The following is a 14,760-nucleotide window of genomic DNA, read 5'->3' as shown; positions in this document are numbered from 1 at the left end:
TTTTTATGATTCATGTTGTGCCCATTGAACTGCACCAGTGGGGCTCTTTGACAATTCTGCGTTTGCCAGTCTCCGAAACACCCGTTTGCGCCTACTGTAGGCCCCGTTTCTGCGACACGCTGGATGCCCAATACAGTTGGAATATCTGCCCAAATGATAACACCAACTGCTACGACCTGACGGAGCGATGAATGGCGCGATTGGAGCTTGAAATTGGATGGCAGTGAACTGACATCTTACCTCTAGGGTTGGGGTTGCAGCCGTACAATGCAAACCGGGCACCGGACGCATCGGAGTTCATGCTCGCCAAAAGCCAGGCTTCATCACGACAGCGAGAGGTATTGCATCAAATAACGAGGCATGCTTGCATGATGAAGTGAGTTTTGACAACTCCAGAAGCGTGGTCCTGCCAATGGGTCATCATATCATCAATCGAACTCGCAGACCATGTCGTTGTTAGCATGGTTCCCGCCACAGCCGACACCATCTCGCTGTTACGTTGAGGCTCGTCCAAACACCTCCAATAAACTCCCTTCCCGTCTGGCCTTTGCAGGACGCGGCACCGATTACTCAACGATCGGAAACAAAATGAAGTTTCTTTAATCAACCAAGGCAACACATGTTGATTATAATCATCTGTACGACATTGCAGCAAATCCGTCCATCGCAAGCGCAAGATATGCCTCACTACGCATTGTAGTGGACAAAGCAAATGTTAACTGATGTTCAAGCTCTACTGTTGGCAGAGACAGGTAACAACTTACAATACATGTACGCAGAGTTTTGGAAATCATGGAGCTATTGGAACAAACTGGCATGCTTTGCTTCCCTTTGGTCGGCTTGATCTGCGCCAGGGTTTGAGGCTCCAATGTCACCGACTGATGATCGCTTGAGAGTCCATGGCCGGTTTGTGAACAGCACCACCAAGTACTAACTCTCAAACTAAGTTCAAGGATGTACCTGACCGGACTTTGTGCCAAGCCATGTCTCAGTCTTGCCTTACTGAAAGGGATATGTGTAGTTACAGTGCGTGCAGGTGGTCACCGGATTGGCTGCGTCCCAAGTCACGGCTTGCTTTGAAGCGGGCTTCAATGGCTTACGGACCGGGGCGTGGCAACCCTGTGAAGGAAGAGGGTGACTCCAAAGGTCAGCGAATGACTCTTTCGCAATCCAGCAGTGCATCAATTGGTAAAGCAAGGCAGCAGAAGAAGACGTTGGGACTTGAGAAACACAGCGAACAGGCACACGAGTCCGTCCTTCTGCGAAAAAGAGCGGACATGATGAGTGATGAAGGGATCCATATGGTATGTAGCAGTACCTATGTTTGCACTTAGCCTACTCAGGTACCTCAGGATGCTCAGCTCAATCAAGTGTAAGCGCCCCATGCCCTCTGCCCCACTTTTTGGGTTTCCGTGCCCCAGGTGAGGTTCTAAGTACAATGGCCGCGTCAGTCGCTTGGAGCCTATGTAGCATTGAAAGCTAGAGCAGCAGCCGGAATTTGTATGGGATAATGGGAAGGGGATGACTTGATGAGGTCAGGATCCATAAGTTCCAGTTGACGGGAACCAAGAAAGCATTGCCATTGCGACAAATCAATATCATGCTGAGTCTCAGCTGCCCTGACTGTGATGGGGAAGGTCACAGACCTTCTTTATCTTTGGGTCCGACGGTGTGTAACCTGTATCGCATCGCATATCCCGCACGCATCCTAATCGGATTACCGACGGACTGTGAAGTTGGGGTACCTACCTAGGTACAGGTAGTTCAGCTACACTATACTTGTCCAGGTACATCTTGCTGGCTTGGGTACCTTGGCCGCTTATGCCCCCGCGTGGCAGGAGGTGCCGACACAGTTCGACATGGAACTTTTGGTGCATCTGTCGGCGATGAAGGTGAGCGGAAGCAGGCAGAGAGGGAGGCAGGACATGGCAGTGGGAGGGGGTGGCCCGCTCCTTCTGGCTGTAGTGCCGCATGTTTTGCACATGCCCGGCATCCTTTTTACATGATGCCCGTATGCCCTACCGCCCTGGGCCTTTGCCTCTCTTCGGTTTCCTACCTTAACCTACTTCTGCTTGCTCTGCTACCTCTTTTGCAAAATCTCCCCTCTTTCTTTCTCTTCCACCGTCTCACCCTCCACCCCGCCACCATTCCAATTTTTGCTATTGTTACTTCCCATTGACTTACATAGCTGACTTGTCAATTGGATGAACGCTCTTCAGCTATCGCTATTATTCAGGTTTCAATTGGGAAGCACTGCCTGCTCCGCCGACGCAAGCCTTCCCCTCCCGGGTTCCAGCTGCTTCGATTCTATTGACGGACGGGATCTCATCAAGGTTACCTTCCATCCCGTTACTAATACAAAGTGTCCCTACCAACCCCTAGCAGCGGGGCGCTAGACTGGGGCTGCACGGTGCACCGTTAAAACGCAGCGCAGCCCGAACTTTGACTGGACCTCAACTGTCATCTCAGCACCAGACCAAGTCCCGGCCGCTGGAATCTCAAACCACTACTCCACACTTGCTACCGGGGCCCAGAATAGAGACGTTCCTATTGTTCCACTTCGATACCCTCAACCACCCCCCCGCCAACCCGAATGGCAACGAATGGTGGCAAGCATCTCGAACAATAAGGAAGACATCGCACAATACCCAGACGCAGGATCATGTAGTGTTGGCTCGCATTGTGTAGCACTCGTCGAATTGACAGCAAAACGCAGGCCTTATCCGGCCATTCAACGCTATTCAAACCCTGACGAACAATAATTGCCCAAACAACAATCGCACAAAGCACTGGCTGCCTGACGTTGCCCGACTGTTCTTAAACGCCTCTTGATCACCAGGAACACTGTCGGCTTCTTCCTCTTCTACAACTTTTCCCAGACGGCTATCATCTTCGCGACCGATTGGAACCTTCAAGGATCTTCCCAGTCCACCAGTCACTGCCATTGAAGCTCATGCCAGGCACCAGCTCGACTCATAAACCCTATCGGTCCTTGATCTTCGTCACCCATTGACGCTATCAACCCATCGTTCGCCACCCATCCGAAGAACACCACCATACAAAATCCACGAACCAGTCCTTCCATACATCTCCCATCAACCGTCGATATCCGCCCGAGACGTTTTCAAGTACTACGCTCCTTCCAAAGTCAGCAGGACGAACATTCCATCCCTCAGCATCTCACAAAGGGCAATAAACCTTGCCATAATGTCTGGCAAGAACGACAAAGTCCTACAGCCAGCATTGTTCCCAATGGATTACACTATGATGCCAATGTCATCCACTTCGACTTCTTCCAAGCCCAAGCGGCCGTTTGACATCAGCAACCTCATGTCTCCTCCTGGTCCAGCTCCTTTCGAGACATTCAACCTTCGTGACGCCGCAATGCCACCCTCAAAGCCCATGTCCGCTGCAAGCAGGCAGCTGGGACCGAACCCGCCCATATCTCCTCCCATCTCCCCCTATACTAGGGCGAGAAACTCAATTACAACGGACCCTCGCCTTTCCATTTCGGACAACGACCCGATCCTATATCCTGCTCCCGAATCCGCTGCCAGTCCTCCTTCTGAGCCGCTCTTCGTCCCATCGGTTCCTTCAGCCGAGCCGCTCGATGACTTGGTCAACAATCACATTGCTTCTCGACCCCAGAGCATTGTACGCGCCACATCGCCCCCGAAGCCGGAGGAGTACGAGCTGGTGCTCTTTTTCAAGTCGGAGTGCCTGAAGATGTGGCAGAAGGATCCTCGGGACTGGCTTCGCAAGGAGCGCCAGTATCTGCGAGTTGACAAGAAGAACCATACGAAAGCACGGCCCATGGTTAACAAGCTTCCAACGATTTTGCCCGCCGCTCAACCTCCGGCTCCGGCTCCGAGACCTCAGGTGGCGAGAACCAGCAGCATTGGCCGCGTTCAGAAGCCCAGAGTCACCAAGGCACCGGCCCAAAACCCTCGACCGATTCGGGCAACTCCTACGCACTCTCGACAGACGGCACGTGTTAGCGCCACACCTGAACCTAGGGTGCGAACAGTGGCACCAAACAGGGAGGACAAGGATTTCGACGCTCTTCCCGACTACACACCCAGCATTTTGACGCTACCCAACACACCCGGCTGTCTGAAGGTCGACTGGAAGGGTAACGCGCTTGACTTGAGCAAAGATCCCAATAGGGCCCTTCTCCATGATGAGGAGCTCAGCCTTGCCGCCGCCCTTCGCCTGGATTGTGCGACCTATCTCACGAGCAAGAGGCGCATCTTCATGAGACGCATTGAGTGTGCCAAGATTGGCAAGGAGTTTCGCAAGACAGACGCTCAGCAAGCGTGCAAGATCGATGTGAACAAGGCATCGAAGCTGTGGACGGCGTACGAAAGGGTTGGCTGGCTTGACCCTAAGCACATTGAGAGGTTTCTGTATAATTGAGAGCTTCCAGTCCTGGATGCAATGGTTCTGTCCAATCGGGTTGTCTTTCATAACTTGCCATTTCCACGGTTGCTCATTTTGGCATTTTCCTGGCGCATGGTACACCCCACTCACTGGTATGGTTGGTGAAACGGCTGGCTAGAATGATGACTTGGTTCGGGATTTTACCCCCTTTTCATGGCCCTGGATATACCCCCGGAGTTTGGCTTGTGGAATCACTCTACTTTCTTGCACTAGTTATTGCTTTTCCCTTTTCTTTTTTTTCAAAATTGCTCCTGGTCACATAACGAACACTTTTGCATTTTCATGGCTGGTACTTAACGATCATTATCGATTGGGTCGGTTGGTATGGTCAGTAGGCTCTGGCTTTGGTTTTTCCTCCCTGGCTCACTCGTATCACGACATCTCTTTTTTTACCTTGCTTTGTCTGGGACAGCCTGACCCCTTTCGCTTCGGAGAAATTTTGTTCACGGGATTTTCTTCATGGAATCGGTCAATTACGGAAAGGGAGAAAGGAAGGATCTCTGTTACTTACTCTTTTGCATGTCACCGGAGATGGACAACATAGCACAACATGGAGGGATTGGAGGGAGGAGGAAGACTGCTAACGGTTTTAACGACATTATACCCCCATTTTCTTTGTTCCATATGATTTGCTTTTACTTGGCCTAGCACATGGGTAGAATCTGTGCCATCCACTTTGTTTTTATGAGTGAACGGTTTATACATTCACGACGGGATGGAGGGCGCGAAAGTACAGCGCGATATCACAGCGCGGGAATGTAGCTATTGAACAGCGTTTTATGATGGAATGAATGAGATCAAATTAAACAGACGCAATTCACCTCGTGAGGACTTACTTTCTTGATGGTTAACTTGTGCTTTCATTTGAACATCAAATTCAATTCGACTTGTAAAAAAATGATGCTTGCAGACTGTCGCTTGATACACATAGTTATCTTAACACAAGTGCTTTTCGCCAATGCCGTTCACAAAGTCCTCCCCGTGACAGAGTTTTCAGCACTTTGCCTTGAACTGGGCGTAGATCAGTGCAGTTCGATTTGTGTGTGGATGGTGGATTTGGATTTTTCTTGCGACGTAGTTCGGTTGACAGGGTGATGCTGAGGAGCAATCCTTCCGCATTCTTTGGACCCGCGCTGATTACAAACCAACATGATTTTAGTACGTAGGGGGCGAAATAATTTCTTCGGAAAGACATGGCATTTGTAATGGTAATATGTACAACGAAGAACGCAGTGATTGAGTTTGCACTGTTCATGGCAGGGTGATTGATGTCAAAAGGTAAATGTCGTACTTCATTACACCTTGCATCGCAATGCTGGGTCAATAGACCTCCATCCAGCTCCTAGCCGGATGTTCTGTCCCTGGGGCACGCTACCGCTCAGGAACAGGATAACACGCTATCATACATGCAATCATGTCATTAAATAACATCCCTTCCTCCATTAACATTAACATTATCAAACACCCCTTTTAGAGTCCAGCAGCCAACTTGTACCCACCATCAACGGCCAACGTCTCGCCATTGATAAACTGGTTCGACACTAATGCCAGCACCGCCTGCGCCATGTCGATATCGCGACCAGGACGAGCACCCGGGTACTTGTCCTCATACTTCTCCTTGGGGATATGGCTCTTCTGGAACTCGTCACTCTCCTCGGCCGTCATCTCGCTAGGGAAGGGACCAGGCGCAATGCTGTTGATGCGGATCTTGAGCCCGGCGTTGGCAATCTCGGCGGCTAGCATGCGGTTCAGGTGAACGGCCGCCGCCTTGCTAGCGTTGTAGCTGAAGTGGTGCTGGGCTGACTTGACCTGGCCGCTAATGCTGCTGATGTTGACCACAGTGCCGGACCAGCCTGGGTGGCGCTCGGTGCTAGCTTGTAGGAGGGGCAAGAAGGCGGAGGTCATGAAGTAAATGCTAGCCACGTTGGTGCGGTACGTCTCCGTCCAGTCGTCGAATGTAGCGTTCTCGTTATCAAACAAGTTGTGCTTGAGCTCCTTGGGGTCGCTGGCCTCAGTGGTTACGCTCGAGCTGGAAACGCCGGCGTTGTTGACCAAGATACAGAGACACTTCTCGCGGGATTCGATTTCCTTGACCAGAGCGGCAATGTCCTCCTTCTTAGTCACGTCTGCCTGCAGGGCGATGATCTCGCCCTCGACGTCCTTGTTGTAGATCTCCACCACCTTGTCCAGCTTCTCCTTGTTGCGGCCGGCGATATACACCTTGGCGCCGTTGACGGCGAGAGCTTGTGTGGCCATAAGCCCGATGCCAGTGCCGCCGCCGGTTACGAGAGCGACGCGGCCCGCGAGGTTGAAGAGGGAGTTGCGGTTCAGCTCGGCGTGGCTGGCAGCGGAGGCCGACTTGGTTCCGGTCGACATTGTGTAAGACTGTTGGTGGAGAGAGGATGGGAGACTGGTTCTGGAAGGTTTGGATGAACTAATCGCGGTCGCTAGAGTGGTTCGTGTAGGGGTGTTAAGTGCTCTTGTCCTGGTTATGGAAAGAAGAGTCCTGGTGGAGGGTCTGAGGAAGCGTGTGGGTAGAGATTGAATCATTGTCTAAGGTCAGGAAAGGAAAGGGGGAAAAGAGGGATCCGTCTCGAGAGAGGAAACTTGTTTTATACTGACGTTCATTCAGACATGGAAGTGAACAATGCATCCCATCGAGATCATCCTAACTTATTGCAGTGGTAAGAGCGACGGAGAATAGTGAAAGTCATGACGAAATTGATTCTAGGGCCCCTGCAACCACTGACGAAATTCGTGCTGGTGCGCCTTCCCTTTTCATCGAATTTGAGGGGAACCGGCGAATCAGCGTCTAGCGGCAGGGAAGCAGCCCCGGTGCCTGCCTGTCACCTTGACCCCACTGCGGACCTCCACCCATCGGTGGACTTGTAAGACAGTGGACCCTGGGAAGTTGCAACAGCTGCACAGCGACGACATGAACACTCTGTTTCAATCGCAAGGGCCAAAGTGATGCAATAAAGCGGAGAGACACACCCCTTCTCTGTGTAGGTGATGTCCTTGTCACAGCTGAGATTTTGAGGAAGAGATCGCATGATGTCAAGTAATATCCATCGATCATCAGCCGTTTCTAAAACGTCAGAGGCACGGGAGGTCCAATGGACCATCATCTTATCCAGCTTATTTACTTGAACACGCCGGCTTGATGTGCATGATGGGTACATACGGCGCCTCGGGACTATACTCTGCAGAGTGCATTGCAGATTTGATCAAGTTGCCAGACTGCACCGAATTATTACGAGTATGCATCAATGACTGAACGTCTTCCACTGTACATGGATTATATATTTCTCAACCGCTCTCCAGTCTCCATTATTCTCGTAGATAGGTTCTCCTCGAATCGAATCCCACTCATTCGCCATCACACCAGTCGCGATGCTTCGCAGCCGCCAGCTCAACATCAGTCCTGGGCCAGAAGTGGCTCAGGTCGCCGACGGGAAGGTTCACAGTGATTCGCATCTCATAGTAATGAAAGACATGTAAAGAAGAGCTACATAAAACAGCAGGGCACCACGTCCCTGGCCAAGAAAGAAAGGTTGGAACGGAGAGAGAAGGAGCATTTACGTAATCATCAAATCTGTCCTGAATGAAAGGGAGCAGAACTCACCTTCTGCAACCTCCCCGCCACCTCAAACTTTCCCTCCTCGGTTAACCCTCCAATACGCCCCGCTCAGCGCCCAACAAGCCACAATACCTAACCAGCAGAAAGATTTCCGTACGATCTCTCGAATTTGATCTCCGCGTAATTACTAAGTTCTGTATGAAGGCGTGGGTAGGGGTAATGATGTAGAGAAGCAGCAACGAGGCATTTGCATTGTCGACCAACACCCTTGATTTTTGCTTGCGTCTGCGTAAAGTAAATACGCTAACTTCAATTTCGAGAGACCATGCGGTAGCGCAAGGACGGCATCAGTCTTGCAGGTAAAGACAAAGATATAGACAACGCAAAACCCCCAAAACGTTGAATACAATGCAATTACGGCGTTATACTCGGGCGTCAACGCGCCGATGGTAGGGTTCGAAGTGGTGTTATGAGGTGCATAAAACTGGCGCGTGGGCAACTTCACAAGCCCGAATGGCATCCGGAAGACGGCGAAGAGACCCATAACTACCATGGGGGGGGAAGCTATCTATGATCCATTCGAAGACCATGGTGACGAGGAGGAGGGCGAGGGTCGACGAACAATAATATGTATCTGTTTACTTTCACGATCAGTGACAAATGAGCCAAAAGATGTAGAAGAAGAGACTATGGAGTGATGAATCACACAACAGACGAAAAACCTTGCGCATCACCCCATTACATGAGAACCATGGAGGAGGTAAATTTGGAAGATGACGAACCTTCAAAAGTGAATCAGCCAGAAGTTTGTTAGACTTTCCGGCCACATTTCGACCATGAGCAACTCGAGAGAAAAACTGCCGTGAGAAGTACAGCACAGCACAGCACACTGAGCCATCTAACTCTTCGTCTAACGAACAATCAAAACGTCACCTCTTCAGTACTCTCCCTCACCCTCTTCATCAGATCCTGCAAATCCTTCTCATCCTTGCCGCCCACCACCACATCGCCAATACTCTCCACCTCCTTTTCCTCGTTGCCTGTACTATCCTCATACCATGCCATGATCAGCATCCGCCCAGTCTCAAACTCCTCCCTCCACGTCTCCATGAATTGCTTCCTCGACCCCCGCAGCGTGGTAGAGAAACTGCTCGCACAAGTCATACCCCTGGTCGTAAAGTGACCTTTGAGCAACGGCAACGCCAGTGATCCCGACGTCCTCACGTTCAAGTCAACAATATAATGCGCCGTCTTCTCGCCATCCGCTGAAGAGATGCCGTTCCCTTGAACCGGTTCATTCTTTGGAATATCCTTCGTCTCCAAAACATCAATCCCCACGGGTCCAATGTATCCATGCTTACCCACCCACTCAGCAGTCTGCCTCATGATCCCCTCAAACTTCTTCTTCAGCCTTTCCTGGCGCGCGTAATTTATTGTGCTCCCAATCCACGCATTATCCTCGTTAATCATCTGCTCCGACGCCGCCAAAAACGTCGCCTCCCCTTCTTTCCCCACCAAAAATGTCACCCCGTAGTCCCCCACGGGATCGCGCACCATCTCGCTCAGCACCACCGACCCGGGCTTCATCTGCTGATTTTTAGCAGTCACCTGCGACAGAAGCTTCCTCAACACTCCGGTCTCATCATCCATTAACGTCTTCACCAACTCCCGCTTCTTTTCCTCGTCACTAACCACCCACGTCCCCGCCCCGCCAAACGTCTGTTGGGTCTTGAACACAAACGGTGCCTGTCTAGCATCCACTTTCTTCACGATCCTCTTCATCTGCCCTCGCATCCACCGTCCCCTGGCCCCTTTACACCCCGCAGGGACAAGCCTCATACCACCTTTCCCCACCACATCATCCTCCGCCCGACAAACCTCACAACACTCCCCACCCGCCAACGGCGGTACAAACCCCTCAACATCAACCACCTCCGCCCTCGGTGTCGGCAGCCCCGACTCAGCAAGTCCAGCCTTGCTATTCAGAAACCACTGAGTCTCCTGGTTCACTACCAACGGATACCCTTTTCTTTCAAGGTCATCAAGCATGACCTTGACCGCTAACCTATCAACCCCTAGCTCTTTTACAGGTATCTCGGCGGGTCCGGAACAGAATACCAATTTCGGCCTCTGCTCGGGGCTCAGAACAGCAATCGTCGCTTCGGCCTCGTGCCGGTCGTGCGCCTCTTGCGAGGCGGAGCCGGGCGAGACGTTGAAGAAGATGGTGGGGGTGTGTGGGCCGCCGGTGATAAAGGCGTCGCGTTGGGGGATGAGCGAAAGGTATTTGAGAGCTATGGAGCGTTGAAGATCTGTTGTGGTTGACGATGCGGTGGCATCTTTGAGTTCCGCGGGTGGGATGTTGTTAAAGGGACTGTCTTGGTAAAGATATTTCTTGTTGCGAGGGAAGGAAGGGGTCAGGGCGATGGCGGAGTTGACGCCGCAGAGGACGAGGCCGAGGCGGAGGTGCGCGGTGGAGGGGTCAGCGAGCTTGTAGAGATCCGTCAGGGTGGTGTCGAGGTGGATGGTGGGAAGGTTGATTGTGGCGGAACCCATTTTCGGGGTGGTGGTTGCTGTTTTCTTTGGAGGTGGTGGCTTGGTTGTTGTATAGGGTCTTCCGGGGGAGAGGACAAATGTTGGAGGACTATTGAAGACTGTGGTTGGGGAGCGACGGATGAGGTGCCGGATATTTACGATCCTCATTGTGGATGGACTGAAGTGAAGGTAAGTGCATGGCATGCCGCTCATTTTGTACTTGCGTCGATCTTACACTGCACCTGCTGGTTTAGTGCATGCGCAAAACCTCCGAAACCACTTTCCTGTTGTTGAGGGCCAGGAGAACAGCGCCAATGGCATGTGATGGTTCTGGTTCCAATGCAAACGAGTTAAAACATCCCAAGTATGCCAGCCACGTCATTTGAAATCCATCACTTGGGTTCAAACAGACTATGAAACTTCTACCCGGTGATCAACGGTGACACGAATTTGCCAGATATACCTTGCAGGCTTCTATGATAATCGTGAGTGTTGAGGCAGAAGTTGTGTTTGGCGATAAGATAAATGACATCATGTTCCGAGCAAGTGTGATGGGAAGGCGGGATGGGGGCTTTTTGGCTGACAGTGACGGGACAGGGTGAGCGGGTCTCGCCGAATGATCGATCGGGACATTGACGTGCAAGACACACCTTGGTGATGACCTGAGACGGCTATGACTGCGGCTGAGACCATATAGCCTGGGTTAACATATTGCGGTCGTCAATCAGTTGTCGAAAATGTAACCAAGAAACTCTGACGATCAACTTCAAGACCCGTGGGTGTAGGTGTAATCACATGAACACGTTTCGAGGGCAACAGGCGAATGTCTAACGTGCTGATTCCTAGAATAGTGATTATGTCGTCCGAGTCTTGAGTAGATTGTATAAGTAACGGGGTGAGGCAAATTGAAAGAGTAGAGAGAAACGCATGAATTGTAAATGGCTCATCTTGTCATTGTCGTGATTGTAGACTTGACGAGTAAACCAGACCCAATCTTCGATTCATCGGGAGGTTGTCAAGTGATACGTCAGCGAGGCTGCGGCACCAGGCAGGTCCCGAAATCTCAGTGGCTGCCGTAATATCAACGTAACACAAAGCGCACCCTCTTGTCCATAGTTCTCTATTGGTGATGAACACCTCTAACAACCCAGCCAATCAACGCACCTCCTGAAGTATCGCGTAAAGGTCAGGGTAGGGGATGGTCGTTAACTTGCGTTCTGTTCTGTTGGTCCAGCGTTTAAAGCTCCATGTTTACACCATCATCCGATAGGTCAGCCCTCTCGCCTAACAAGGTTCTGTTCTCACCCTCTGGCGGACTACCATTCCCGGCCTTCATATTTGACTTCCGCCATGCTCGTATCTTACGACGAGCTTCCCTTGCCCAAGCGCTCAGCCTCCAACTCCCTCTCGGCCTGCTGGTAGTACTTGGCTGTGTCGACACCATGCTGGTTGTGGTTCACAAAGTTGAACCAAGGGAGGACAGCGAAGAAAAGGGCCGAGTATCTCGACTGACGAGCAGCCATGCCTTGAACATCGACAGGCAGGGTACTGACACCGTAAAGTGGCTGACCAGCCTTGACCTTGTCAACCATCTCACGCATGTCCATCTGTACCTCGCGGGCGTTCTCGCTCATGCCATAGAAACGGACTGTTACCATGTTAGCGCACTGTCAAGAACAGAGCCTCTTATCACCGGGATATCCCTGCAACCACTGCCATTTGGGACTGCGGTGAACTTGAGGAGCAATGCGCATGTTGAAAAGAACGAGGACAACGTACGAATGGATCGTTGGTAAAAGTAGAGAAAGCCGCCGAAGAAACCCACGGCGGTCGCCAGTCGCATCGCCTTGGGAAAGCCACCCTTTCCAACACCTGATGGTGCCATCTTCTCCATCAGATATAGAAGGCCGGGGCCGGCAGCCCCCGCAACGGTGCCGTGAACATAATCGGACGGGCGAGCGTAGCCGATTACACGGCGGAAGTGCCTGTGTCGTGGTTATTCAGGTCAGAATTGCGCATCTCGAGATGGGACTATGTCGTGGGAAACGTCGTTGGACAGTGTCCGCAGAGAGAAGAAGCGTACGGGTCATTGTCGATAAGCTAGACAAGGTAGGGATGCGATGTCAGCAACCTGAACATTGTTTTGAAGGGTTTGCTGCGATCCAGACGATGGAATGCGCAACGCATCGTCAAGATATGGTGATGCAATTGGCGAAACCCACTGGATACTTGGTATTGAGTGTCTTGCTGATCGTGTACGTCGGGGATGAAGTGCTGGACATTGTGACGGCGGCCGATGATTGCGTCGTCGATGGGGTAGCACGAACGTATGGAGCAGCTCACGACTCAGGTCCCGTCGTCGTCGATGGAGTCGTTCAGCGGGATGCCCACAGTGAGGGCTGGAGCTCGTACCGTAAACCGTATTGATGCCTGAGGCGGCAAAGGTCCGTCGTTCCCAGGAGCGCGAAAGCTGAGCCACACGCGCTCGAGACCCCCTGCAACGGCGCCACAGACTAGGTAGGTAGTACATAAGGAAGTGCTGAGTGCCAAGCCGCAACCACTTACACTTGCAGTTGCTTGACGCGTCATGGAAGCTGCGAAAACGCGTCTCACGTCTCCCATCACTTTAATCGATAATTTTCAACATCGCCATCACTTTTGGACCTTTTAGCGAACGCAGATACACGCACTCGCTATGCCAGCTCAAGACAACGACAACAACACCAGCGCTTTCGTCAACGAATTCCTTGCGGGCTGGGATGATGACGACCCCTTCCGTTCCCCCAGCCCAGAGACGGCCGGAACGAACAAAACAAATAACAAGAAGCGCAAAGAGCCAGATACCCTGGGTATTGACAAGGAAATTGATGTCACCAAAAAGGCCAGGGTTCCGCGTGTGAAGCTGGATGATGCCAGACTATTATCCGACAAGGGCATTCCAAAGTTGCGAAAGACCGCATCGAAGTTGAAGTTGAAAGGAAAAGGCCATGAAGTAAGCCAGTCACACCTCTGTTGTGGTCAATTGGCTAATATAACCCGTCTTAGTTTTCAGATGCCGCTCGTCTGCTCTCCTTCTACCAGGAATGGCTCGATGACCTCTTCCCGAAAGCTACTTTCGTAGACGCCCTTGCTATGTGTGAAAAGGCCGGGCACAAAACTACCCTACGCAATGCACGACTAAAGTGGATCGCCGAAGGGAAGCCCAGGTCAACAGCAGCTGAAGAGGAAGAGGATGGAGACTGCGCAGGAGTAGGACAGCCATCTGCCCCTACAGAACCCACCAGGATGGCATCCATATTCGAGAAGGCGACAGGGGCTAGATCAAAGACACCAACACTCGATGATAATTTACTCGGAGACAACGACATTTACAATGCGACACCGAGACGAAATCAACCAACAGCGGCGCCTGGAGACATACCTGATGATGACGAGTTGGACGCACTTATGGCCGAAGCAGAGTCTGGGGCCGCTCCAGGGGCCAGCACAGCAACAAACAATGGGGCTGCTCCCGACAGAATATTTGGCGGCGGGGCTATCAACAGGCGCCCACAGCCATCCGAAGTACCAGATGACGATGACCTGGATGCATTGATGGCGGAAGCTGAGTCATATCGGCCGTCCACCACAAACCACGGCAGCATCTTTGGAAATGGTAGCGCTTTTGGAGGTGGTAAAGATAAGCCAGCCATGGCCCCATCACCACAAGAGGATGATGACGACCTAGATGCCCTGATGGCCGAAGCAGAGATGCACGCGTCTCTCGCTACAAAAACGACGGAAAAAGAGTCCACCAGTAGGGAACAAACCAGTGAGCAGGATGGGGGCAAAGATGCACAAAATGATGATGAGGATGATCTGGATGCCTGGATGGCTGAAGCTGAAGCATATACCAAGACTACGAGCATTCAGGTTGCTCAACCCAAGGATACGGATGATGACCTGGAAGCAGAGGCTGCGATGGCCGAGATGCATGGGTTCTGAAGAGAACCGGAAGCAGCCCTATCCTTTCAGGCCCAATGACGGACCGTCGCAATAGTCCTGGGATCGTATCTAACGACGTGATGATAACGATGCGCAGTACAGTAGTAGAGTAGAACTATTGGCTGAATAGGCTCTTCATGCATGGTTCGGCGGGATAACTTAACCCTAACCCGCGCAATGAATCAATGTGTAAACATAACCCCTGAGGTTTTGAAAAACTGTAA

General features: G+C 51.7%; 7 protein-coding genes across 7 annotated transcripts; 3 read left to right on the top strand and 4 right to left on the bottom strand.

Moving 5' to 3' along the window:
- Nucleotides 1-1,091: 1,091 nt before the first annotated feature.
- B0T23DRAFT_397615 (uncharacterized protein) lies at nt 1,092-2,314 on the top strand (the record flags this gene model as incomplete). The annotated part of the gene is made up of 5 exons (XM_062838303.1): nt 1,092-1,304; nt 1,335-1,372; nt 1,540-1,669; nt 1,788-1,892; nt 2,189-2,314. The coding sequence occupies 5 exons, from the start codon at nt 1,092-1,094 to the stop codon at nt 2,312-2,314; spliced, it is 612 nt and encodes a 203-aa protein (XP_062690754.1).
- Nucleotides 2,315-2,985: 671 nt separating this feature from the next.
- Nucleotides 2,986-4,658, top strand: B0T23DRAFT_191454 (uncharacterized protein). Its single transcript, XM_062833222.1, has one exon. The coding sequence runs from the start codon at nt 3,208-3,210 to the stop codon at nt 4,414-4,416; it is 1,209 nt and encodes a 402-aa protein (XP_062690753.1). The 5' UTR covers nt 2,986-3,207; the 3' UTR covers nt 4,417-4,658.
- A 944-nt stretch (nt 4,659-5,602) lies between these two features.
- B0T23DRAFT_384540 (uncharacterized protein) lies at nt 5,603-7,132 on the bottom strand. The gene has a single exon (XM_062837483.1). It carries the CDS (start codon nt 6,988-6,990, stop codon nt 5,911-5,913), a length of 1,080 nt encoding a protein of 359 aa, XP_062690752.1. The 5' UTR covers nt 6,991-7,132; the 3' UTR covers nt 5,603-5,910.
- A 926-nt stretch (nt 7,133-8,058) lies between these two features.
- Nucleotides 8,059-8,827, bottom strand: B0T23DRAFT_191443 (uncharacterized protein). The gene is made up of 2 exons (XM_062833221.1): nt 8,803-8,827; nt 8,059-8,661 (listed from the first exon to the last, which is right to left on the bottom strand). The coding sequence occupies exon 2, from the start codon at nt 8,571-8,573 to the stop codon at nt 8,208-8,210; it is 366 nt and encodes a 121-aa protein (XP_062690751.1). The 5' UTR covers nt 8,574-8,661; nt 8,803-8,827; the 3' UTR covers nt 8,059-8,207.
- A 114-nt stretch (nt 8,828-8,941) lies between these two features.
- B0T23DRAFT_430554 (uncharacterized protein) lies at nt 8,942-10,573 on the bottom strand (the record flags this gene model as incomplete). The annotated part of the gene is made up of 1 exon (XM_062840255.1): nt 8,942-10,573. One exon carries the CDS (start codon nt 10,571-10,573, stop codon nt 8,942-8,944), a length of 1,632 nt encoding a protein of 543 aa, XP_062690750.1.
- A 1,340-nt stretch (nt 10,574-11,913) lies between these two features.
- B0T23DRAFT_320909 (21 kDa subunit of NADH dehydrogenase) lies at nt 11,914-12,834 on the bottom strand (the record flags this gene model as incomplete). Its single annotated transcript, XM_062835200.1, has 4 exons — nt 11,914-12,200; nt 12,332-12,537; nt 12,636-12,652; nt 12,775-12,834. The coding sequence occupies 4 exons, from the start codon at nt 12,832-12,834 to the stop codon at nt 11,914-11,916; spliced, it is 570 nt and encodes a 189-aa protein (XP_062690749.1).
- A 294-nt stretch (nt 12,835-13,128) lies between these two features.
- Nucleotides 13,129-14,745, top strand: B0T23DRAFT_342154 (chromosome segregation in meiosis protein 3). Its single transcript, XM_062835901.1, has 2 exons — nt 13,129-13,544; nt 13,598-14,745. Exons 1-2 carry the CDS (start codon nt 13,248-13,250, stop codon nt 14,534-14,536), a joined length of 1,236 nt encoding a protein of 411 aa, XP_062690748.1. The 5' UTR covers nt 13,129-13,247; the 3' UTR covers nt 14,537-14,745.
- The last annotated feature ends 15 nt before the right edge of the window (nt 14,746-14,760 follow it).

The sequence above is a fragment of the Neurospora hispaniola genome, assembly GCF_033458365.1.
Source record: "Neurospora hispaniola strain FGSC 10403 chromosome Unknown B0T23scaffold_6, whole genome shotgun sequence".
NCBI classification, from domain to species: domain Eukaryota; kingdom Fungi; phylum Ascomycota; class Sordariomycetes; order Sordariales; family Sordariaceae; genus Neurospora; species Neurospora hispaniola.
This window is presented reverse-complemented; position numbering and strand designations above follow the sequence as displayed.